General features: G+C 37.1%; 2 protein-coding genes across 4 annotated transcripts in view; one reads left to right on the top strand and one right to left on the bottom strand.

Annotated features, from left to right (window-relative positions):
- ARSK (arylsulfatase family member K) overlaps positions 1-24,171 on the top strand; it is a 55,966-nt gene that overhangs the window by 26,908 nt on the left and 4,887 nt on the right. The window contains exons 9-12 of one of the 3 annotated variants that reach the window (XR_010352642.1): positions 11,524-11,604; positions 13,313-13,373; positions 20,675-20,920; positions 23,761-23,981. The gene's annotated coding sequence lies outside the window, so the exon portion shown is untranslated. The remainder of the gene's footprint in view (positions 1-11,523; positions 11,605-13,312; positions 13,374-20,674; positions 20,921-23,760; positions 23,982-24,171) is intronic. The other 2 variants (XR_010352643.1, XR_010352644.1) reach the window with 2 other exon arrangements.
- The window catches only part of PCSK5 (proprotein convertase subtilisin/kexin type 5), a 228,560-nt gene that overhangs the window by 7,753 nt on the left and 196,636 nt on the right, over positions 1-24,171 (bottom strand). The window contains exons 25-34 of the mRNA XM_064403772.1: positions 19,887-19,929; positions 18,916-19,058; positions 17,629-17,829; positions 8,438-8,521; positions 7,771-7,966; positions 5,691-5,908; positions 4,393-4,629; positions 3,675-3,905; positions 1,889-2,066; positions 676-893 (exon numbers count right to left, since the gene is read on the bottom strand). Of these exons, the coding sequence (XP_064259842.1) occupies positions 676-893; positions 1,889-2,066; positions 3,675-3,905; positions 4,393-4,629; positions 5,691-5,908; positions 7,771-7,966; positions 8,438-8,521; positions 17,629-17,829; positions 18,916-19,058; positions 19,887-19,929 (1,749 nt within the window). The remainder of the gene's footprint in view (positions 1-675; positions 894-1,888; positions 2,067-3,674; positions 3,906-4,392; positions 4,630-5,690; positions 5,909-7,770; positions 7,967-8,437; positions 8,522-17,628; positions 17,830-18,915; positions 19,059-19,886; positions 19,930-24,171) is intronic.

Here is a 24,171-nt window from a genome sequence, read left to right on the forward strand (position 1 = left end):
ATACATAACTGTATTAAAAGCAACAAACATCACTGTGCTTTTGATTTCTATTTTCCTTTCAACCTAGAGATGTGCTTTATAGGTTTTTACTCTTCCCATTGTAGGCTGTAAAGATGTGTGGTTGGAATTAAGTCCCTTGGCTTTCACAGAGTAACAGACAGTAGGACAGCTCAAAGAGTGAGGTATTTTTCAGTCATTCTTAATATTCATGCGAAAAATGGGGTTCATCTCTGTAAGCCCATTTTTTTATGATGAGTATTTTTGTGGGAGGCCTGGCTGATGGTAAATTCCATTCACTGATTTGGCAACATGTGACTTGGTCCTAGCCCTCCCTGTTAAGTGGCTGTCTCTCTGTTTGTGCTCTGTGCTGGAAGCAGTTCTGGAGAAAGCTTGCCAGGAATTCATATACTTGGTTTCACCTCAGTTATCTATGCAGTAGAAATAAATAAATGGAGCATGAGTGAAATAAGTCGCCAAGAGCCAGGAAAAGCTCTGCAGCCCCTGGGAGAGGTCTACATCATCCACTACGGGTGCTGGACACCCAAAGTTGTGGACAGATGGCTAGCACTGTATCTGGTTAGTATCTTTGTGAAGTGTTCCAGTGTTCTTATGGAGCTGAGATTCCAGGTGTTTTGAAGACCCCTTTTTTGCTCAAAGCAGAACATATACTTTTACCTTCACAAGTTAAACAGGAAGAGTGGCATCTCTCACAGATGTTGTTGTCTCTGTTTTCATAGTAGTACTGAGGACAAGAGCTAACACATTCCTTTGTGGAGCGCAACAGGTAGAAATACGTGTTACAGGAAAGACAGTCTGTGGCTCGAGGCCCCATGCACTCCTTACAACTCTTGTGGCATCTCTCACATGATCCAGTGGAATTTTGTGCAAAATACCTGAGATAGATCAGATAGGCATAGCTTTGCATAAAGGCCAGCAGTGATAGGAAAACCAACATTCCTTAGCTTTTTATCATGATTACATCCATTTATAAAAATAATACTAAAATGAACTAATACTAAATACTAATATTTAGTATTTAATACTAATACTAAATACTAATATTACTAATACTTAATGAAAGTATTTGTAATCTCAGTGGAAATAGAATTAATTTCATTCCCTTCAGCCACTGGAATTCAGCTACAAAGCACAACTCTGTATAGTGTTTAGAGCAAAAATTTCTAAAATCTGAGTTGAATTGATATACAAAGTATTGAAGTGTGATTTTGCTGAGATATGGTAATTAGATTTTTCCAGCTTAATGGGAGGGACAGCCAGTGTGATTCATTGAACTCTAGTTTTGATTTAAATGGACATGTAAGAGAAATCATAGGTTAACATTCTAAATTTGAATTTCCCAAAACTGAATTTCCCAGAACACTGAATTCACATTTTGAACTTAAATTGATTAATTACAAAGCTTCTCTCTAGAATTATGAATGCTCAGTTCAAAGTTGTTTTAATGGTTGTTTTTGTTATCACCACTATAAGCATTTACTCAATGCAAAAAAATATAACATTATCCAAACTTCTCCTCCTTAAGTGGAGGCCACAGTGCTGCTTGGAGGCTCTTCTGCCTGTGCTCAGGCTGACTGACCTATAATTTAGTATGCTTGTTCTGGTTCACACTGTTCTGTATAGAAATAGCCAAGAGCATACTCTGGGCATATCCACACCACATCTATACAGTTCCCATCTGGGCACCAATTTTGGAGTTTTCTACAGGGAAGGGAGGTTTTCCACCCTTAGAGTACCGTGATAATACAAGAAATTTTCTCCTGAAAACAAAACTCAGTTCTATTTCAGACTGATATAGAATGCTGCAGTGATCTAATTTCTCAAAGCTCTCTCTGTAATGCAGTTTTTAGCAAAAGTTTTTGGGCCTTACCCTGCTGGACATGGGGTTACACATCCTTTTCCTTGTCTGTACCAGCCCAGTTTGCAGGAAAGGCACTGTGAGCTGCGTTTTCCAGTGCAAGTGTCACAGGTGCTGTGGCATGCAGAACATTGCCTCTCTGTGCTGTCAGCATAATATCCATCTGGGCATGTTTCAACACAGGTTCTGTCTGCAGAGACAACAATGCAAAGTAGCACATCATATTCAGTATATGCTACTATAAAATATCTCTGCAACAGTACTAGAGGAAACTCTATCAGCAGGAGGTGCTGACAGATAATGTATCAGATCAAGAAAACCCAGTGTTGGGGTATAGTAATTATTTTTTGGTTCTTGTAAATCCATTAGTCCTCATTTCTGTGTTTTATGCATATTAGCAAGCTCTTCAGGACAGGCAAGTTTTTATCTTTGTGAAAAATAGAGTAGAATAATAATGACCAGCAGATGTGATTTCCTTCAAATAATCAAAAGTTGTAAGGCAGGTTTTTGTCTGCATTGCTCTTTTCCCTAAGCATCAACTTTCACTCACAGCATTTCACTCTAAGCGTCAATCTACTTCATTCCATGTAGATGATTAATCTGATGGTAAATTTGAGGTTTAATGACATTTGTTTACTGGACTTTACCCTTGTCTGTGGCTTCTACATTATGTTATGAAATTAAATGTCTTTAATGCTGCAAAGCCAAATAAGTCCCACTTTTTTCAGTGAAATTTCAGTCATTGTAGTAAGAATTCTGAATGAGAAGTTAGTAGTGTTGTAATTACCTGCAAATGCATAAAGCTAATAAAGTAGTAGATTACAAGTTGCTTGTGCTTATTACATATTTGTCTTGACAATTTTGCTGCTTGGGTTGCAATTGGGCAAAGGAGGATACTTTCAGGTTCAGGTTTTTTTGCATTTTTGTCTCAGTTCCAATATGTTTATCTGCATTTATCCATCAACTTTACCATTTGTAAGGCTGCAAAACAGCTGAGTGTATTGATAGAAAAGGTAAGTCTGATACAAGGTCTCAGAAATATAGGAATGTAAAATCTGTGTTAGAATGAGACTCAAAAACCTTAGGTTCACTTTTAATTTACACTGGTTTTTTATCTCTTTCTTGCATGAAGTATTATTTAATTTTTTTTTTCTCACAATGATTTTCTAAAATTTTGTTTACTTTTAGAAGAATATGTGGAGAAGAAATGTTTTACTGTGGGGATTTTATAATTTTTTTCCTGTTTGTTTCTGAGAGTCTTATATAGTCTATATAGTCTTAAACCTACTCTCTGCTTCAAAGTCAGGAAAGTAATTTTGCATTTTAGCCACCCATTAGATGCAGATTTAGCGATCCCTTTTAACGGATGTTTAAGTATTCCTTTGCTCATCAGATTGCTGCAGGGATTAAACAAGCCAAGGTGAAAATGTGCACCTTTTATAATACATTAACAGTGGAACAACAATAAAACTAAGGATAGCCCTCTTTTAAAATTCTTGTAGGAAACAATAGGAAGAGTACATACCAAGTAAGTGAAATCTACAAATTTCTTTTAGTCATGGTGTTTGTTGCTATTTAGAAATCCTGCATTAATCCTGTGAGCCCCAGCAGCCTCACAGAGTTTCGATATAGCCCTGCTGAAGAAATTATCTCTGCACAATTTAACAACTTGTCATGTCCTCCTTACAGTATTTAGATTGGTTGATGCAGCCCAAATGATTTGCAAATGTGACAAAAACTTGTCTCTTCCGTGCTTTCAGTGTAGAATGAAATCTAGAGGGAAGAGAGTGATACTTACTGAGAAGATACCGGTTATTTACACAGCTAAGACACTGGTGTTCAGCAGGTCCTGAGCATTGGAAGCATTTCTTGTGGCAAGATTTGCAGGTCTGAATTTCCTCAAGGTAGTACTCAGTGGGAGAGCAGTATTCAGATGACATACAGTACCCATCATGACTCCATATCCATCCATTTCTGCAAGTTAGGCAGGTGGTGGAAGAAGAACAAGTCTGGCATGTCCTGTTACAGGCTGAAAAGGACGAACAGGAGGAATTTCACCTTTTCTGAATTTGTCTCAGAGTGTTATTACAGCTTTAATTTTTGAAGGAACTGTAATTTTTGAAGCTGTAATCTCAGGATGAAAGCCTGTGTGAAGTAATTTTCAATCTTATGCAAGTAGTTCCTTAGGTTTGCTTTTGCATCAACCCTGCTTTTGCAACAGTGAATAGTGTCTCCAGCAATTCTCAGCAATTCTGTAGCCATTCTCAGCATTTTACCACAGTGGTTGCCTTGGATAGTAAACATAAGTATCTTTGCTACCTCCCTCTCCACTTTCTTCAATTTTTGCTGTTCCACAATAAACCAGATTATTTTTCTGCCTTAGCTGTCCTCTTCAACTCCAAGATACTGATAATTCCAAGACAACATTAGCTGTCACACACAGGCCCTTAGGGGGTGACCCTTAAACAGACCCACTTGTATCTCAGTATTCTGTGGGGAAAAGAACAGTTGCCAACCTTGGCAGTCTTTGGTAGCTTCTTCATAGTAGCTCCCCTCAGGGCACTCTTCAAAACACATGCCATTGTAGAGGAAAAAAAAGCTGAAAGTGCATGCTGTGCAGTCATCAGAATTTGGCCCATTGCAGTCCTTGCAGTCGGCATGGCAGGGAAAGCAGTGCTTGTCTTCAGGGTAGAAGTGTGAAGGGCATTCCTGTACACACTTCCCATCATGCAGGAAAAACTCATCCATACACTCTGCAGGGGACAGCAGAACATTGGTAAGCACACGGGCAGCAAATTCCGACCTGTTAATTGCGAGAGAAAGTAAGTCCTAGAAAATGTTACATTGTGGATTGTATGTCATCACAGAAGTCACCAGAACACCTTGAGAAGGTAGGACTTAGTTTTTCAAATCTTTCTCCTCCAAAAGACCTACATGGTCTACAGGGCCCAACCCTCTTCTGTGTTACAGCAAGAAACTCTGAAAAAAAGTCACTTGTTCAGCTTTGGTGATATTAACCAAATCATTTGACACTAATATATATGGCCTTATTCTAACATTTTTCTGCATTATGAACTTCCTGCAAAATCAGGAATGTATATATTTGAAGGTTTTTTTTTAGTTTATTATTGAAATATGAGTTTACATGGAGTGTATTGACCTAAATGGTTGCCTTTGCCTAGAGCTGTGAATAAGTTGCTATTTTATTGTGCATACTGGGTTTAATATGTTTGTTTATGGTTTGGTTTGGTTTGTTGATTGTTGTTTTTTTATGTCATCCATGTGTATGTTTATAGAATGCTTGCAATATATGCTTGCTCAATATTAACCGTCCTTAATTTTTGGGGTGGGGGGGAAATTTTGAAGCGGGGGTGCATTTAGCCTCACCTGGGTACCGAAGAATTTCCCAATATCTTTCTTTACAGGGATTTCTTTCTCTAACAGGAGTGGTCATTTGCAAAAATGGTAAAGAGGTGTAAAGTGCAACTGAGCTAGGAAAGAAACATTCTGTATTTCACATTGGTGCACATATCCAAGTTTTTAAGGTTGGATACACTAGATCAAAAATAAAATCAAACTAGCAGGAATCTCTGAAGAACCACAGGATCAGGCAAAACAATGTGAAATATTTACAGATCAATAATTTAGTCTCATCATAATCTATTTTAGAGATTAACAATGATATGCACATCACTTTTTTGTTTGTTTGTTTGTTTTTTGCACATTATTGAATTCAGATTTGGTTTTCTGCCAGCCTCTCTTCACACAGATCCAGGTGGATTTTGTTCTACACAACAGCAGTTCTTTGTAATACCTGTGCATATTTCATCGTGAATACATTCCTGACACATTTCAGGGCAATGTTTGCAGATTCCTTCAGAGGCAAAATGCTTCTCTGAACAAGTAGATTTACATTCTTGGTGCTCCAGAAGCAAAGGACTTTTACAGGACAGGCATTGGGTGGCACTTCCCATGCATGTCTTACAGGATCCACTGCATTCCTTGCAAGTCTCAGAATCATTAAAATATCCCCTATGAAACAAAAAAAAAACCACAAAGCAAACTGATGGTCACTCCAGGCTATGAGAATTACAACCCTAAATGAGACTCTCCGAACACATACACTTCACTAGACCGAACATGTTTCTCACACAACTTTTTGCCCATCTTTGACTTCTCCTGTGTCTGAAAGCAGAAAAAATACATGGTTAGTGCAAGAAAGGCTTTCCTTTCTTCTTGTACCTGCTGTCTAAGTTATGTTGAACTTTTATGTCTTTCTTTCCCCCTTACATAAGACAGAAAGATATATAACATTTGGGAAAACATGCAATCTCTAGTCTTGTGCAGCTGACCTGCAATACTGATATCAAGGAAAGAAAGAGAAGGGTAACCTTAGTGTCTCTAGAGAGGAAAAAGAAAAGAGACGACTCTGGAAATGTGAAGAGTGGGAAAAATGAGGGCAGGGATTGACAATAACAAAAAAAGCAGGATATTTACATAATACATTGCCTTCATGATAGCAGGCTAGAGATGGCAAAGAGGGAGTACATTTTGGTGTGAGAGCAAATGTGGAGAGCCACAGCTGGCAGTACGAGTCATAAATACAGAAAAAAATCTGCACCTCTGCTTCAGGTGGAGATGCACAGAAGACGTATTGAATTCAATCTGTCTACACTCTCAGAATCAAATTTTTGCAAGGTTAAAGGATGGATAAGTCAACATTTTGAGATGACTGCTAATCCACAGACCCATTGATGAAAACTAAATAAGTAGTTGAGACAGAAAGTATTCCCACTATATGTACTTTACGTTAACAAATTTGTAACTCCTTATAGAAGGATGCTTCTCCTTCTGTTCTTTGACATGATTTTTCCAAAGGTCTGGGGAGATGCATTAGAAGCAAGGTTAGAGAAAAGGTAAGAGGAACCATTCCTGCCACCTATGTTCATATTTTTTTGTCTGTCAACTTTTATCAAGGTCCTGCAACTAGTTCTCACAGTCCTGTCATCTTTTCTTGTTCTAGTGTTGAATACCCAGTTTACCCAGTCTTTCAGAATTACTCTGTCAGAAATTAATGGTGCAATAAGTCAAATCTTTTTATCCCTTTTTTGTCACTTAAAAACATGTCCCCAAACCCAAGCCAACTCCCTTAATAAGGACTCTTATTTTTTACTCCAGTGGAGAGTAGTTGTGTCTCAAGAATTTTACCTCAGAGTCTGAAACTGGAGTTTAAACCCTATGAATTTTGCTCAGCGATGGGAAGCTATTATTCTGGACTCACAGTCCAGAAAAAGGGCTAACCAAGCAAGGCTTTTTTTTCTGCATACCATTGGTTTTATGTATATATACATAAGATGAATATTGATTAAAAAAACATAGAAAAGAGAGAATCTGATCTACTCATGTGCCTGATCTAATATCCATTGTGGTCAAATGGGAATATTTGTTAATTCCACATATAAAAATATATAAAAATAAATATGAGCCAAAGAGAGAAACACACATAATTAAGCACTGTATTTACATATCAAGACTCTAACATATTCACTGTCTGAGTTTATATCTCTGCTCTGTACTGCTTGGAGAAAGAAACAAACTGGAGGATGACTAGAACCTTTATTATCATTTGCCATGAAGTACCATGTTTCTGTTAAAGTCATTGAGAGCTGTTCCACCTTTCATAGGATTTAATGTCTTACCTTCACTTTTGATTTTTTTGCTTTTTCTCTAACCAAAAGAAAATATTACTTTTTTAGTCTGAAAATTATATTTACCTTAATTTCTGGTAGCATGTGTTATATAAAGTTCTTCCTTGAAAGTTTAATAATGGATCTGAACTTTAAACAGAAAGAGCAGAGAAAAAAATCAGGGATGATATAAGAGGGGTTACTTACTCAGGGCACTCCTGTAAACATCTGCCTTTGTGGAGGAAGAGCAGCTGGTTCTGTTCAGCCTGACACTTCTGACAGTGCCACTGGTCAGAGCACACCTCACAGTCATGCCTGCACTTCTCACACTTTCCACTTGCAGTGTTGCCAAAATATTTTGGAGGGCACAGAGAAACACAGATGTCATGGATAAGAAATTTTCCTGGCAGAAGAGCAACCCAGGGGTGTAAAGACGTCAATTAGACATATATTTAAAAGATTTCTGCCTTGGATAGCTACAAAAAAAAAGCTTTCAACTTCTCAAAATTCAACTTTGGTTCTTAAAAGCATGAATAAAACATCCTTAAGACATTTCCCAAAATATTTTGCTCATACTTCACTAACACTGACAGTTAGAAGGAATCATCAGGATTATCTAGGATGTCTTGCTGAAGAAATCCCTATTCAGTAATACCTGCATGATATCTACAAATTTTAATTGAAATGCAAGAAAAGGAACACTATCAACAATATTTTAACCCATATTGCCAAGGGCATGCCTTGTTGCCTGAATTCAATTGTTCATTGTCTGACTGCCTCTTAAGCTGTTAGTGACAAAAACATTCTCTGGAAGCATGTAGGATATGAATACTACAGTTGCTTGGAGACTTATCCAAGGAAGCTGAAATGTTACCTTCTGGACATGAAGTACACACATCAGCAGATTTCTCACAGGTCATACATGAAGAGTCACAGGACAGCAATTTTCTATTTCCATCTGGGATGAAAGGGAAAAAAGTTCCTTTTTATACCATCTGGCTTTCTTAATTTCTCCTCGCTTTAAAAAGGACACTTTGGATGGCTTTTCCTAATTTTTGAAAATGCACCTCTGAGAATTTTTGGAGTTCACAGATTTGAACAACTTAATGATTGTGCTTGACTCCTCTCTCCTACATGATAAGTTACGGGCTGTATTAAAGGAAAATATGAATGTTTTACTCATGTTCACTAAGGCATTGTTCTGGACTGCTCATCATAAATAAGAACAATAATAATGTTGTTAATTTTATAATTATCCCAATAATCTTAATTTCAATGTAGTGCTCCAAACCCAAATATGGATTTGTTATACTAATAGATTGCAAACAGAAAGATCTAGAAAGTATGTTCATTTGGGGACTTGGTTTAATGATGTACTTCTTGGACATTTTGAATGAAATTGTTGTAGAATACCATTACCCTGTAACCTAAATGTTCTGAGTCAGAAGTAGACAGAAATCATATCATCATAGAATATGTTGCTTTGGAAGGGACCATCAGTATCATCAATGTCCAACTCCTGGCCCTGCGCAGGACAACCTATAAGCTGGGAGCATTGTCCAAATGTTTCTTGAACTTTCTCAGACTTGGTGCTGTGTCATTTTCCCTGGAGAGCATGTTCCAGTACTCAATCACCCTCTGGGTGAAAAATCTTTCCTGGTGTCCAGTGTAAATCTGCCCTGACTAAGCTTCATGCCTTTCTCTTGTGTCTTGTCAAGGATCGCGAGACTGAAGAGATCCATACCTGCTGCTCCATTTCTCTTTGTGAGAATATGAAAACAATGAAGTCTCCTCTATGTTAAGCTGAACAAACCCAGATAACCTCAGTCTCTTCCTGTAAAGCTTTCCTTCCATACACTTCACCATCCTCATGGTCTGCCTCTGGATGTTCTCTGATAGCTTATTTTCTTTTTCATATTGTGATGCCCAAATCTTGCCACAATCCTCAAACTGAGGCTGCATCAGTGAGGAGAAGAGCAGGACAAAGTTTTTTACCAGTTGGCAGTGCTGTGCTTAAAGGATCCCAGTGCACACTTGGCCCTCTTGTCTGCCAGGACGCACTGCACTCACATTCAACTTGCCATCGATCAGAGCACCCAGGTCCCTTTCCACAGCACTTCTCTTCAGTCTCTTGTTCTGTAGTCTGTATAAGAAACTGGGATTGCACTGTCCCATGGTACAGAATCAAACACTTGCCCAAATTAAAATTCATACAGTTGGTGATTGCCTATCTCTCTAACTTATCAAGGTTTGAGAATAACTCCTATTAAATAGCTCCCCCCAAAGTTACTTCTGCCTGCTGTTTTCCTCCAAAAGGCACCCTAATGAGTGTCAAATTGTGTTCTTATGACTGTGGAAAAGCAAATTTTGATTACTCTTTGCAGAACCATCTGCTAAAAAATGACAAGGACATTGGAGCATCATAACTAACAGAAAAACTCTGCTGTGCAATGTGACCACATACCCAGCATGCAGCTCTGTATTTTGATACCAGCAAATTACAACAGTGATTAAATGTAGGTCTAATGAAAATAATTATGGACAAACAGACAACACACAGAAGCCTTGTGATTCTGCTGAAAATACAAAATAAAGACAAAACCAGAAGTTACTTGCAGGTTGAGGTGTGCACCTCATTTAGCATACCCAGCTCATCCTGCCAGTTAAATATGTATGATTTTTGTAGGTTGATTGATGACAGTAATGATTAATCAAATGCAGCATATCACAAAATTCTTTTGTTCTGCCTGCTATGCTGATAGTTTAGAATACTGAAATTTTGAATGAAAACCTGGAAGCAAATGCTTCAAGTATAAAAACAAGGGAAGAGAGCAGGAAACATATAAAGCCCTTTCCCTTAAGGAGAAATGATGGGTGTTATACTAAGCAGATGAAGTGTGTATATGTGTACCATACCACAGGAGAAGAAGAGAGAATAATAATAAAGATATGAATGAGAGTAGTTAGGTCCACATTCAATGTGACTGGGGATGGTCCGTAACAGTATGTAATAACCACATCTGACACTACCATTAACTCAGAAGCCTCAAAAACTCACTGAAGTAAAAAACGAGACTCAATGTAATGATCACAGCTGATCACCCCCTGGGTATTTAACTTAATTAACCCCCTGGGTCATTCAGCAAAGACGTGGTGAGTCAGTTTACCAGGACTACTTGTGAGTACTGCTTGTACAGGATAATGAAAAGCCTGTTGTGTTGTTACTCTTCCTGGCAACTGGCACAACATAAAATTTCTCCAGATACAGCTGTATCTTTAAAAGCAAAGTGAGAGAATTTACACCAATCAGAAACTAAGATATGCATGACTGGAGTCACTCAAGCTGCACCTAAACACAGAGAAATAGTACAAAAGTAAGTTGAGAGTGGGGGAAAAGGTAGGGAAGAGTCCATCATAACTGCTGGGATCAGTCAATGGGCTGAACCTGTCTTCTCTCCTACAGTGATGCCTGTTGGGCAACAATCATGTTCTTTGTAGGCAGAACATTTTACTGGGGATTATTAGAGCTTGTCTGTGGATTATTTTGAATGCATTTTTTCAGTCCTATCACTGACAGCCTTTGAACCTTAAGCTGTCACAATTTTACATGAATAAAGAGTGTTACTTCATAAACTGTTGGTAGGTGCCCTTCATGGGCACTAGCAGTGGCTGGCAGTGGATAACACACTCCAAAAGAGGAAGGTCTGCTGAGGGGTCTCCCTTACACTGCTGGTTTCCCTGACTGAGTCAGTGGAACCACCCTCCAACCCAGCAGGACTGCTCAGGGAGGGTTCCCCAGGGACACTGGAGAGTGCACAAGGCTCTCAGCTTTCCTGGGATGCTGACAGACAAATCAAACATTAAGGGTCCAGTAAATCTTCCCATACTAACACTGACTCTTGCTGACATAGTTTCTATCGCTCTTTTTCCCCTGCTGAATACCTTTTTTCTATATTTCAGGTTACAATAGGTCCTGCTAAAAGGACTCTACTGTCTATAATTGCCCCCTGAGTGCAGAAGGAAGTTTGAATATTTTTAAAGGTATGTAACACATAAGCATTTTGACTTCTCTTATGCAAATAATCCTCAAACAGATAATTGCTTACTTTTTTTGAGATTCACTGTCTAAAAGTTTTGTGGAGACACTACTCCGTAGCTTCATGTTTTTCATTACTCATCAGTATTTAACTAAAAATTAAGAAATGTCCTTAATGTTGACTGTAAGAATATAAGAAATGCTCCAGAAAAGTTGGTTGTTATAAGGTTTTCTATTATCCTAACTTTATTTTTGCAGAGCTACTCTCTTTTTCTGTATTTAAGTGAAGATCAGGTAAAGTTAAACAGAGAAGTTGTTAACTACTGCTAAAGAATATTTAAAGGAGCTTATTCTTTCTAAATGTTAGAAGCCTTACAATGCAAAATAATGATTTTTTTGTGAATTTGTTTTTATTTCTCTTTCCCTTCTGCAGCATGTCCTCTTTTTTGTAATAATTACTAGTTGCCACCAGAGGGTAATGTACACAAGCAATTAGGCTTCTGTGGACAGCAGAAACAACATTTAGCTTCCAGTCAAATATAAGTATTTGAATTTCCCAATTTAAATATTGACAGAAGAAATTTGTAAAAATTATTTTTTAAGAAATTCTGGATAGGTAAAATAAATTATTCTTGTAACTGTGATTTTCATTTACCAAAAAAACTGAAATACAGCACACATTTAGAATAATATAAACTTCTTAAATGTAAGTTTCCTTGACTTTAAATGTAAGATCCTTCCAAAGAATAACCTCATGCACCTGAAGAAATGGTCATGCAACATGTACTTCCTCAGTCTTTGGACTGATTGCAAATTGAAAGGTTGAAAATTACTGGGTTTAAGCTGTTGGATTTGATTTTCCTTTCCCTTAAAAGACCTGTGTTTTCAACAAAATGAATGATCTTTGGAGACTTACTGAGTTGTTTTTATGCTTAAATTTGTATTATTTTTTTTTTAATTCGACATCTATTTTTTTATTTTCAAAAGCAAAAGCCATTTATTTAAACTTGGGTCAGAATCTGTGTCAATACCATCTTTATTCTTCTGTCTTTGACAGAATTATTAGCATCTTTGGCCCTGGTAAGTCTCTCTTATTCTTTTATACAACCTGAAAAACTGAATCTCATTATTTCTTGAGCTAAATTTTACTGCAGCTTTGAAGCTGCCACAGTGCTCTTGTCCATTCAGGCTATTCAAGGGATCATAAAATTGGAAGGATGCAGAAAGTCTGCAAAACATTTTTTCCTTATTCTCTTTTCTCATTTGGGGTTGTGCCTCATGAGTGACACAATGGTAGATTTTCTTGAAACATCACTGTAAGATGTAAACTGTTACCCCAAAATTAATTAAAGAAAATAAGATTGAAATTTTATTTCAAATTAACACAATATCCCCATATTTCCTTTTTTTTTTTTTTCATTCAGTTGTGTTCCTTTGAACTCCCAACTTTTTTTCAATCTGCTTTTAGAGAAAAATTAAATGAGTCGTCAAAAATATTAAGGGTGAAAATTATGGGTTCATATGGAAACAAGTATGGTCCTCTTCACATGCTCACCTCTTGTTCTGGAAAATGTAACGTTTATATAAAAAAAAAGCTGAAAACCTCTACAAAAGCCAAGGCATATGAGCAGAGATAAGATCCTTTTCTGGCCTTAATTATTGTTTTCTCACAACCAGTACATTTTTACTGATTTTATTTTGCTTTTTATTTAGGAAGAGGAAAATGCAGTTGGTTAGTGGTGCTTGTGGGAAGTTGCTCTTATTATTGGGGATGGTACGTAACAGTAAACTGATGCTATTTATCTGTATGTAAAAAATACATATTCCATCATTAGAAATAGATCTCTTTCCATACCTATTTTTTCCATTTTTAATTTTCATTACAATGTAGCATATTAAACCAAGGAATGACTGTTTTAAGGGTGCAGCCTTTTAGTGGTATGGCAAAACGAAGACTTCATCATAATTTTCAAAATATCTAATCCAGTTAAATGGGGCCATGTACTCACTTCGTAAATTAATTTTATACTAGTGTGTTTCCTGCCTTCTAAATCAATCATCTGGTACATGAGATAAAAAACAGATATTTCATGCTAGAAACCTAGAGTTCAGTTGTTAGGGTTTTTTTGTTTTTCCTTTTCTTGGCTTTTCCTGTCTTTTTAAAAGCCTGAGTTACAGACATAATTCTGTTGCATTATTTCAGACCTGAAGATGACATTTTAGGGATTCCTGATATAGTTGAACAGGAATATACCAGCAAAGTAAATAGAAATTTAAATAGATTTTTTTCATAAAGTGTTTTGGATGCTGGAGTGTTTGCTCATAAAAATTTGTGGAATGGTCTATAATTTATCCTTGCATAAGAAAAATGTGAAACCTTGAACATGATAGAAAATAGAAGTGTATTCCACATTCACAATGGTTTTAATCTGAACCTAAATGGACTAGTGTGTCAACTTGCAAAGGAAGTCAGACCCTGGGTTGTTTTCTCCATGGAAGGTTCTGATATACTGCCCTTTAAATTATGTTTGCCTTGTAACCAGCAAAACATTTCCCAAAAGTCACATTTTTTCCCCATGGTGTGTCAACATACTCACTAACCCCGCAGTGGAACCCTCTGAATTCATGTGGGTGGAAGAGCCAAAGAGAAATTGTTTAATTGCTTGTAACACAATTCAAGGTCTAATACCTCAACTCTGAATTAGTATATTTCTAAAGAAAAAGAGCAAATGCAGGAGTAACATCCTTAAAGGTGATGTAAACTATTAGATGCAGAAATTTTGTCTTGTCTTCCTAGTTGTGTTGTCTTCCTCCAATAGTCTGGAGGAGACCATGTACTGGGGATGAATTTGGTGCTCTCCTACCTTCACTCCCATGGCAAGGACAAAGTTGTTTATTTAATACCAAGCTCCCCAGACCCAGTTCAGTCTCCCAAAATGGTAGGAGTAGAAATCATCTGGCCTGTATGTTTCAATCAGATTCTTTAATTCAGGCCACTGGAGATCAGAGGCAGTTCTACCATGGTACTGCACTAAGGTAAATATGTTGAAGAAGCTGAGGAAGCACTGTAAGAAGCTGATATTGATGAACAGCCTTGCTTATGTAGGGCTGGTGAAAATTATGAAACTATTCTAATAACCCCTACAGCTTGGACAAGCTACTTGGATCATGCCTGTCATGCTGCATGACAGGCTACCCTTAGAAAATGAGTTTGAAAATAGATGAGGTGGAGGTCCTTGTATTTTTGTAATAAAAAGTAACCCTGGATAAAATAAAAGAGTACATAAAACACCCAAAAAAACACAGTAACAAAAAAAAAGTAAAGGGGGATAAAAGATTCCAGATACATTTGTGTAGAGTAGCTGGTGAAAGACTTGGAAAAATGCTTTGATTTTGCCCTCAAGTATGAAAGAAAAACTATTTTCTCTGTATATATTATTTATATCTTTGAAGTACACAATAGAAGAAAATATACAGATACTACAGATATACTTTAAATAAGCTGGAGAGGGACCATTTTTTCTGCACGTAGGGATGTTTTCTGTACAGGTATGAGAGCCAGAATACTCACTGATAGTAAATTTCCAGGAGCAGAGATAGGTTGTTGTTTTATCCATTCTTGTACTAATCCTACAGAATTATGTCGACAATGATAGTGACTGCGTTCCCTAAATTTTATCAGTTTTTCAGAAAGATTTAGATAATCTGACAGATTGTGAAACACAGAATGGTTTTGGTTGTTTGGTTTGCTTTCTTTTTTCCCTTTTAAAATGATCCATGTATATTTAAATGTTATCAGGGTGTGAAATGTACTGCAGTCTCTAACCAGGAACAACCTTAGCAGTGTGATGCACTGCTAGAGCTAAATGTGTTTTCATCCTGCCTTCCTGGATCCTATGTTTTTTGTTAAGGACCTTTAGCATGCAACAAGAATTTCCACTATAGACAGTACAGTTGAAAATCTGGACTCAGCTGACATCTGCCCCTTGAATGAAATCATCAAAAGAAATTAATGAGTAATATTCAAAACCCAAATCAACCATTCAGGTTGTGTTGTTTTTAAACAATGACAATTATTTTTATGTGAACTGTACGATACTACAGTATCTGAATAGGAAACTTCAGAAAATGTCAATAAATGTAGTTACTAAAGGATGTAACTTCAATAAACACTGGCAACTTCATTATGTTTTGACTTGAAGATTACTTCTATGTGGAAGCCTGGAGGAAAAAGGCTCAGGTATCACTTTCCCAAAAGTTACACGGTACAGCAGCTGCCACAGTGAAGGAATGAATGCCTGCAGGTCTGTCCAAGAAGAGCTGTACAGCCACCACCAATTTCCCCTGGGATCCCATCACCAGCTGCAGCACGAATCCTGTGTCTTTGGAGCAGTCATTAATGTCCAAGCCGGTACAGCTCTGAGTGAGACTTATCTTTCAGCTTGAAATGTCCCTGAGACAGATGTATTTTTACTACTGTAAGGAAAGATGAATGATATGCAAGACTGAGAGAAAGAAGTTTCACAGGACAGGAATGTTCATTTATGCAGAACTGCATCAGATATCTGCTCAAAAGAAAAAAATTGACAAGAAGTCACCATGTTCAACAGTGTGAAAAAGAGATAATCAATAGATAGACCAGACTACAGATGTGGTCTTTTCATGGCACTGATGTAGTCTTAAGTTGAAAAAAATCCCCAAACTTACTTCTATGGATTAAATGCAAGGAAATGCAAGTAGGAGATCAATTTTCTATTAATATTCTTATTTTTATGTCTCTCTGATTTTTTTTTTTGAAGCAAAGAATGATTATTCCTATAATCTATAATATATAATTTCTTCAACAGATAGGCAATTAATTGCAATGGTCAATATTTCTTCTGAAAGTATTAATTACTGTATTTTAGTTTCTAATACAAGATCGTATTGATCTAAGGATTGTCATTCTTGGATGTGTTTGATTCAAATGAAAACACAGGAACAAGGAGAATATGTTTACTTGACTTAAAAATACAGCTAATAATCTGGTCTTTTGCTCCATTCAGCAAACATTCCTGTCAGATACATTCCATGTGTTCTTAAAGACTCTTAGTATTGTACATCCCTAAACTTTATAATAGATTCTTCTACTGTCCCATTATAAAATTTGAAAGTCCCCTTTTTTTCCAGTGGCACAGTTTTATTTTGTAGCACAAACTTTCAACTGTTATTTATATATTGACATAATGGGAATGACAAGTAGTCTATATGTGCCTTCTTAATTTAAAACTTTTTAAATAAGAAATTTGTGACAGTACTAGGTTTCATATGAAGATAAATATGAAGGAAAATAATGTTTAAAATTATTACAGTGGTCCTCTCAACTTCTATAAATAAAGGCATTTTTGTTCCAAACAGCTTTTGGATTTTTGGGAGCTGTTTTGGAATAGAGAATTGTTTCCCTCATGCTATGGATGAGACCACAAAAAAAAAAAAGTAATTACTTTGTCAAGGTTGTGGGAATGGCCAGCATAGGACCAGAATGTCAGAATGTAGCCCTACAGCCCATATATGGTCTCTCAGAAAGCAGTGCAGATCTATACAGAGAAAGGAAAGAAGAGAGAGGATAGATTTTTTTTCATATCACACACACAAATAGTTACACGCTATATTATTTTCTATTTTCTCCAACTAATATTGACTTCTCTGGAGGGTACAAATAGCCACAAAGTTGATCTAAAACCTAATCTACAATGCACTTAGTAGTTTAGATAACGAACTCCCAGTACCTTAATCTCTTACACATCTTTCATATATTTTTTTTTCTCAATTATATTTTTAATCTTTATTCAGATAAGATAGCTAAGAAATACCTATATTGTATTGACATGTTCTACTATTTGCAGGAAAATGAATTTCAGTTTTGGGTTTGGTCAGTTTTCTTTTAAAATTACAAAAGTGAAGTTTCAAGCAATCTGCAAGTACTCTTTCTAAATTTTGTAATAGTCTTCAGAAAACCAGAAAAGATTACAAGACCTGTTTCAACTTACCCCTCCAGAACTTTCCAGCTGGCAGAGAATTTCCTGGGTTCAAGCACTGCCCATGAGACAGCTGGAAACTGTTTTTGCACCCAGTACAGTCCTTGTAACTGTACCCAACACAGGTTACACAGCTCCTGTGGCAAGGCTCACATTCTCTAGAGATGCCATCAGCAAAGAAGCCATCTCCACACTCACTCACACAGGTGCCATCTGCAACAGAAACAGAGCCTGGAAGCACAATGACCCCTGTCCATCCCTCTGTCTCCAGCAGAAATGGTTTAAGAAAAAAAGAGTATGTAAGAACAAATGAAAAATTTTGCAGCCATAAAATGTCTTTATTTTTTTACCATGAAATCTAAATTCAGTTCAGTTGCATATGAGAAACTTCACAAATTTCAAACAAATCTGCATTTAAATTTACCTCTAACTTGGCTTTAATCAATATACTAAATATTAGTACATATAAATCTAATGGAAGTCCATGCCTGGGTAAAAGTTTTATGGTTGACTCTTAACAATTAACTGTCTCAATAAAAAATTAAAGACCAGATGCCCCTAAGATTTTTAAATATATGCAAATTTATAGGATTTCCAGTTTCTGTTGAATATGAAGTTAAGCTCAGGTCTAAAGCTGATTCAGATTAAGGTTTTGCATACCTCATCAAAACCTCTGGAAGTTGTAGCACTTATGGCTTTTTGAGTTTTGTGTAATTTCAATTTAAGACCCACAGCTCACCCTGGTTGTGACCACAGAGTTTTCCACAGATCATGGTGCCACTACTGAGCACTTTCAACAGCCAGGGCAAGAAAATACTATAACCTCAGGAATTCCTGTGATTCATTTTTGGCACTGTGTCTGAACCAGACCTGCCTGGTTTTCAAAGCTAGCAGATTCCTACTCCTGTGTGAATCTGGTGTGGAATTTAGAGGTTTTGACTGAGTTTTTTTCAGAGTGTTTAAAAGTCAAAGTAAAACAGGACTTGTAAATAGTAGGGAAACATTTAAATGTCTTTCTGTAGTTAAAAACACCTCCTTTCACAAAGTCTGAATAAAGTACAATTTTTTTTTTTTGTGCTTGAAAGAACTGAAATTTGAGTATATAAACCCTTTGAACCAAATTACACTACTGGGTAACATACCTACCTTACATTAAGGCAAATGCCTGATTTTGCAAAAAGCCTCCACTGTCTCCATAGAAGAGATTTATGAATTTGAGAATTTGGACTGAAACTATTTTTCTAAAGAAATAATCTAAAATATTCTTGTATATTATGCCATTATTTGCACTTTGCGTACCTGAGAGATAGAATCCTTCCTCACACGAGTCACACCCATCCTTGTCACAGCTATCACAGTTGCTAGGGCAATCTCTACACTGCCAAGAACTTTCATCTCTGTAGGTATTTTCTGGACAGTATTTATAGCAATGCTGCTTATACCTGTAAGATAAAGTTGTACATCATTAGTAAGTTTCTTTTAAAGGTCATTGAGTTTGTTTTCTGTGTGTTTCTGGGAATGGTAATGATAAAGCATGATTAGCATAATGAACAGAAATTATTCCTATAATGAGGATTTAAAGTGTACTTGTGGTTATGTTGTTTATTCAGCTAGCAAAGTCATGTTTCCTAAACTCAGGATTCTTTAGTGTGATTAATTTTATTTTATTTTTCAAAGGTAGGCAGAAACCTGAATACATGCTTCATTAAAAATTATTACATCATGATTGTAAAGAGCTGATTGCTTGTAAAAACATATAATCAAGTGCCTTTGTTTATAGAGTCAACATAATCAATATTTTATTTTCCAATTTTTCAGACAGCATTTCAAAGACAAATGCTGTCTTTGAAAAACAGTAATGTTCTTTTCTCTCCATTTAAGTTTTAAATTATTTTTTAATTCATTTGCATAAACTCCATAAATTTATAAGTCTTATGAACTTCACATGCCAGAACTAGACACAACATACTAAAAGCAAATTTGTTCTAAGTCCATATGCACTGTTTAACTTTTTGACACTTTTTGTTCCATATTCCTCTCTTCTGATATGTGAAGGCTCCACCTGTCCATAAGATTTAACAGGTCTCAATACCAAATAACTAGCTGTTCTTCTGACATTTCCAAAGTCTTTTTCCCATTTATTGTTTCTCACACAAGCAATTTAAAGCATGAGACAACATACACAGCACAGATATATGTAGTAAACTGCATATTTTTGCTTCAGAAAAGTGTGTAGTCATGAAGAGCTATATATATACAGCTATACTTACATGTAATAATTTTGAGTGCATGTTATACAGATTCTTGGATCATCTGAAATTAAAGATATGAAATTATGTAAATAATTTACAGAATTTCAAAAACCAGAATGTCAAAAAGAACTTTTTTTACACCAATTTTATGTTAATATTTCTTACTCTAAATTATTACAGTTGTAAAAAGAACATTGTTGTCTCTGAATCTCTGTTCATATTAATTTTGACATGGAATCTTCCACAGATCCTGGACTGTATTTTCATAGTAACCTGTAGCTTTTTAGTCCTCTAGGACTCCAGTCCTCCTGGATTAATGTAATCCAGGACCTGGTACCTGGAAGGAGCTAAGTCCTTAGGAAGTGATGATCTGAAAAGCAGAACCTTCACAGGGGCTCAGGTTGGGTCAAATGAACTGTTAAAAAGAGACTGCAACTTACCTGAAACAATAATTTTGTCCTATTTCTTTATTTGTTGCAAAGATAAGTTAAAAACTTTTGACACCTCTGAAAGCACACTAATCAGTTTAAATTTCAAAATCCTGAGCTAGACAAGACTGTTTCTATATTTGGAGAGGGGGTAATGGTGGAAGACGTGGTGGTAGTACAAGCCTTTTGAGTAAACTTTCCCACCAGAAAACTAATTTTTGTATTCAAAAAATTTGTTGAATCAACAGGAAAATGTTATGCAACTTTTAAAACTCTTAAAATTATGGATTTGATTCCAAAAGTGAAGAACATTTTTTACAAAATTCTTTCTATTATCTTCTATTCACTATTTCTTTCACCTTTTGCCAAATATCCCAGAAACAGCAGAATGGAAAGAAATTGAACAACCTGGGTGAATGTATTTTTAAAGAGAATTACAGAATCATAGAATATTCTGAGTTGGAAGGGAGCCAGAAGGATCATTAAGTGCAGCTCCTGACCCTGCAAAGCAGCATCCTCAAGAGTCACGCCGTGTGCCCAAGAGTGTTGTGCAAGCACTTCCTGAACTCTGTCAGGCTTGGTGCTTCCCTGGAGAGCCTGTTCCAGAGCCCAACCACCCTCCGGGTGAGAAACCTTTTTCTGATATCAAACCTAAACCTTCCCTGACACAATTTCAGCCCATTATCTTGGGCTGTCACTGCTTTCTGGTCAGAGAGAAGAGAGAAGAGGTCAATGTCTGACCCTCCTCTTCTCCTCATGAAGAAGCTGTAGACTGTAGCCAGGTCTCCCCTCAGTCTGCTCTTCTTTAGCCTGAATAAAGCAAGTGACTCAGCTGCTCCTCATAAAGCCTCCCTTTTAGATCCTTCACTATCCTTGTGGCCCTCCTTTGGATGCTCTCTCATAGCTTAATGTCTTTTATATAAAAAAGACATTAAGCTTGAGAACTGCACACAGTTCTCAAGGCGGGCTGCACCAGTGCAGAACTTTCCCTTGTTGAATTTCTCATGGTTGGTCATTGCCCAGTCATCTAATTTGTTGAGGTCTCTCTGTAGGACCTCCCTTTGATGAATTCAACAGCTCTTCCCAGTTTTGTATCATCTACAAACTTGCTTAGGATCACTTCCAGTCCTGCATCCAGGTCCTTTATGACAATGTTGAAGAGCACAGGGTCAAGAATGCAGCTCTGTGGAACCCCACTGGTGACAGGGCACCAGTCTGATGTCACCCCAGTCACTATCACCCTCATGCCTGACCTGTGAGCCAGTTGCTCACCCATGCCATGATGTGTTTATCCAGCTGTGTGTCTGAAGTTTTGTCCGGAAGAATATTATGAGAGACTATGCTCTTCATTTCTGGAATAGTTAAAGAGAGCACTACCTCATCTCCTGAATCAAGAAATCATGGAATCCATTAGTTTGGAAAAGACCTCTGAGATCAGTGAGTCCAGCTTTTCACCAAACACCCTGTCAACACTAGATGCCATGTTCAGTCTTTCCACAAACACTTGCAGGGCTGGTGACTCTACCACCACCTTGGGTAGTCCATTAGGTGTAACCACCATTTCTGTGATGAAATTCTTCCTCGTATCAAATCTAAACCTCCCCATGTGCAGACAAACCCACATCTTCTCATTCTGTTGCTAGCTGGCTGAGAGAAGAGGTTGACCTACACCTGGCTACACCCCCCTTTCATGCAGTTGTAGACAGTTCAGAAGTTCCCCGTGAACACCCTTTTCTCCAGGCTGAACAATTCCAACTCTCTAGGTTCATGGGGTTATTGTGGCCAAAGCACTCGGTCTTTCCAGCATCCTGAAATCTCTTTTCATTAACCTTGAGCTTCTTGTTGAAATATCACTGGCACCCCTGTGAAAGCAATAGTAATCAGTATTTCAAAGGCTCTATTAACCCCTTCATTTTTTTGGTGAGGTCCCTGATTTCTGCCCCAAGGAGGCAGCAAACTTCCCTGCAAAGATCTGGTCTGCAGATGATTTAGATTATATTTGTTTTAATGTGCATTTCCTTCAGTAATTCCAGCAGGAAGATTCAGCAGTTAACGTTTCTTGACTGTTTTGATTCATGAAGCTTCTGAACTGCAAATTGTTGAAGGAGTAGAAATACACACTTTGTTTCTATATGCAATTTTAGAAGCATGTTTGGTCAGTGGCTTCTGAGCTAGGTGAATTTTCTGGTCTGATCTGGTGTGATCTAAGTAGTTTTCTTCCATGCTCTTATTTCTATGGAGAACTTTAAACTAAAATTTGGAATATTCTGTACTTGCAGAACTCAAGGTTCAGTCTCATATCTTAAGCTTTTCCAGTGATTTTTCCCAGGTCTGGATTTTACACAGGAAATCTTTTTTTTTAATCAGAAAAAGAAAAAACTCAAAGAAAGAAAGTTTTTTCAATACATGCTCCTTGTATCTTCAGTGTGGCAGGAAATTCCCTTTTACCCACAACTCTAGGGAAGGCAACATGCGCCTATGTAATGTTCTGCATACACTGAAATGTCAGGACTGAAAAACAGAGCAGTTCCAAAACTTGCTGGGCATTTGTTTCTGCACAGATTGCATATTATCACTGCAGAAGCTTGTATAAAGAAGTCTTACTATTTGAAAATCTAAAACCTCTTCTGCAAGACTAACCTCTTGTGGAATATTTACTCTGAGATAAAAAGCTATCCTTATGATAATTTTGTCTTGAAAGCCAAGGTCTATTCATCATCAGGAATGGATTGAACAAATGAAGTTTTCCTTTCTCTTTCTTAGGTTGCTATGGGAACCAGAGCAGTTTTCACTCTTTTATCGTGTAATGATAAATCTGTATCTGTAAGCCTGAGTCCGTGGACAGTTCTGCTCTTTCAACTGCCTCACACATCCTTAAATCTTCTCCAAATTCTTTTCTTCCCATTCCCACAGCCTTATAAACTCTATGTTCCTCCATTCTGCTCTGTATAATGGATCTTGTTGATCATTTGTGTATTATTTATTCTCACTTTCAGCCTTTATAGCTTTGTGTTCTTCACATAGACCTTGTAACCTCAACCAAATTGAATAGGTTCTGGATGACCTTTGAGAGTGGCTCAGGATTTACCTTGCTAGATCAAAGACGCTAAATGCCACACTTGGGCCAAAATAACTCTTTGGCAGGCCTTTATTCTCAGGGACATGGCTCCTTGGGTTTTCTCATTAATTTCTTTTGTAAGCTATCTTTGAAAGAGAAGAGATTCACTCTGCACCTTTGAAAGAGAAGTGATTCACTCTGCATTTTACTGAGGAGTACTTTACTCTCAGTGTTAGCCTTTGAAAACAGTCCTAGTGCAAAGGTTGCAAAACCATGTCAAGGTGCTCACTGGAGAAATTTGGATGGATCAAAAGTTGGTATATATTGTATTTTGCTTCATGGAGATGAGGTATTCTGTGGGAACCCTTAAGAACTATTCATAACATAAGATGTTTTACTTTCACAGGTTGGGTGAGGTGAGTGGAGGAGAACCCAGAAGTAATTAAGAAGTGGCTCAGGAAAGTGTGGCTCCTTGGGAGCACACTGTCAGGAAGATTGGCACAGCAAATTGAGAGGATGCCTGACTCACACAATCACTTCTGAGAGGAAGAGCCTCTTCCACTGACTCCTATGAGTTATCTGCATGAGCTCCATGTGCTGCAAATATTTACCTCCTCAGTGAACTAGGTGTGTCTTCTTACTTAGCGTTATTAGTTACTGGTGTGGCAATTTCTGCTTGTGAAATGTGTATATTCAAGCCAGTAGATATGGCATGTCAGAGAAGTTTGTTACTTTTCGCCTTCAAAGGTATACACATTTGGTGTCTAATCATTATGTAAGTGCAAAAGGGCATATGTATATTGCATGATTAGAGAGA

This window comes from Passer domesticus, chromosome Z (assembly GCF_036417665.1).
Source record: "Passer domesticus isolate bPasDom1 chromosome Z, bPasDom1.hap1, whole genome shotgun sequence".
In the NCBI taxonomy this organism is placed as follows: domain Eukaryota; kingdom Metazoa; phylum Chordata; class Aves; order Passeriformes; family Passeridae; genus Passer; species Passer domesticus.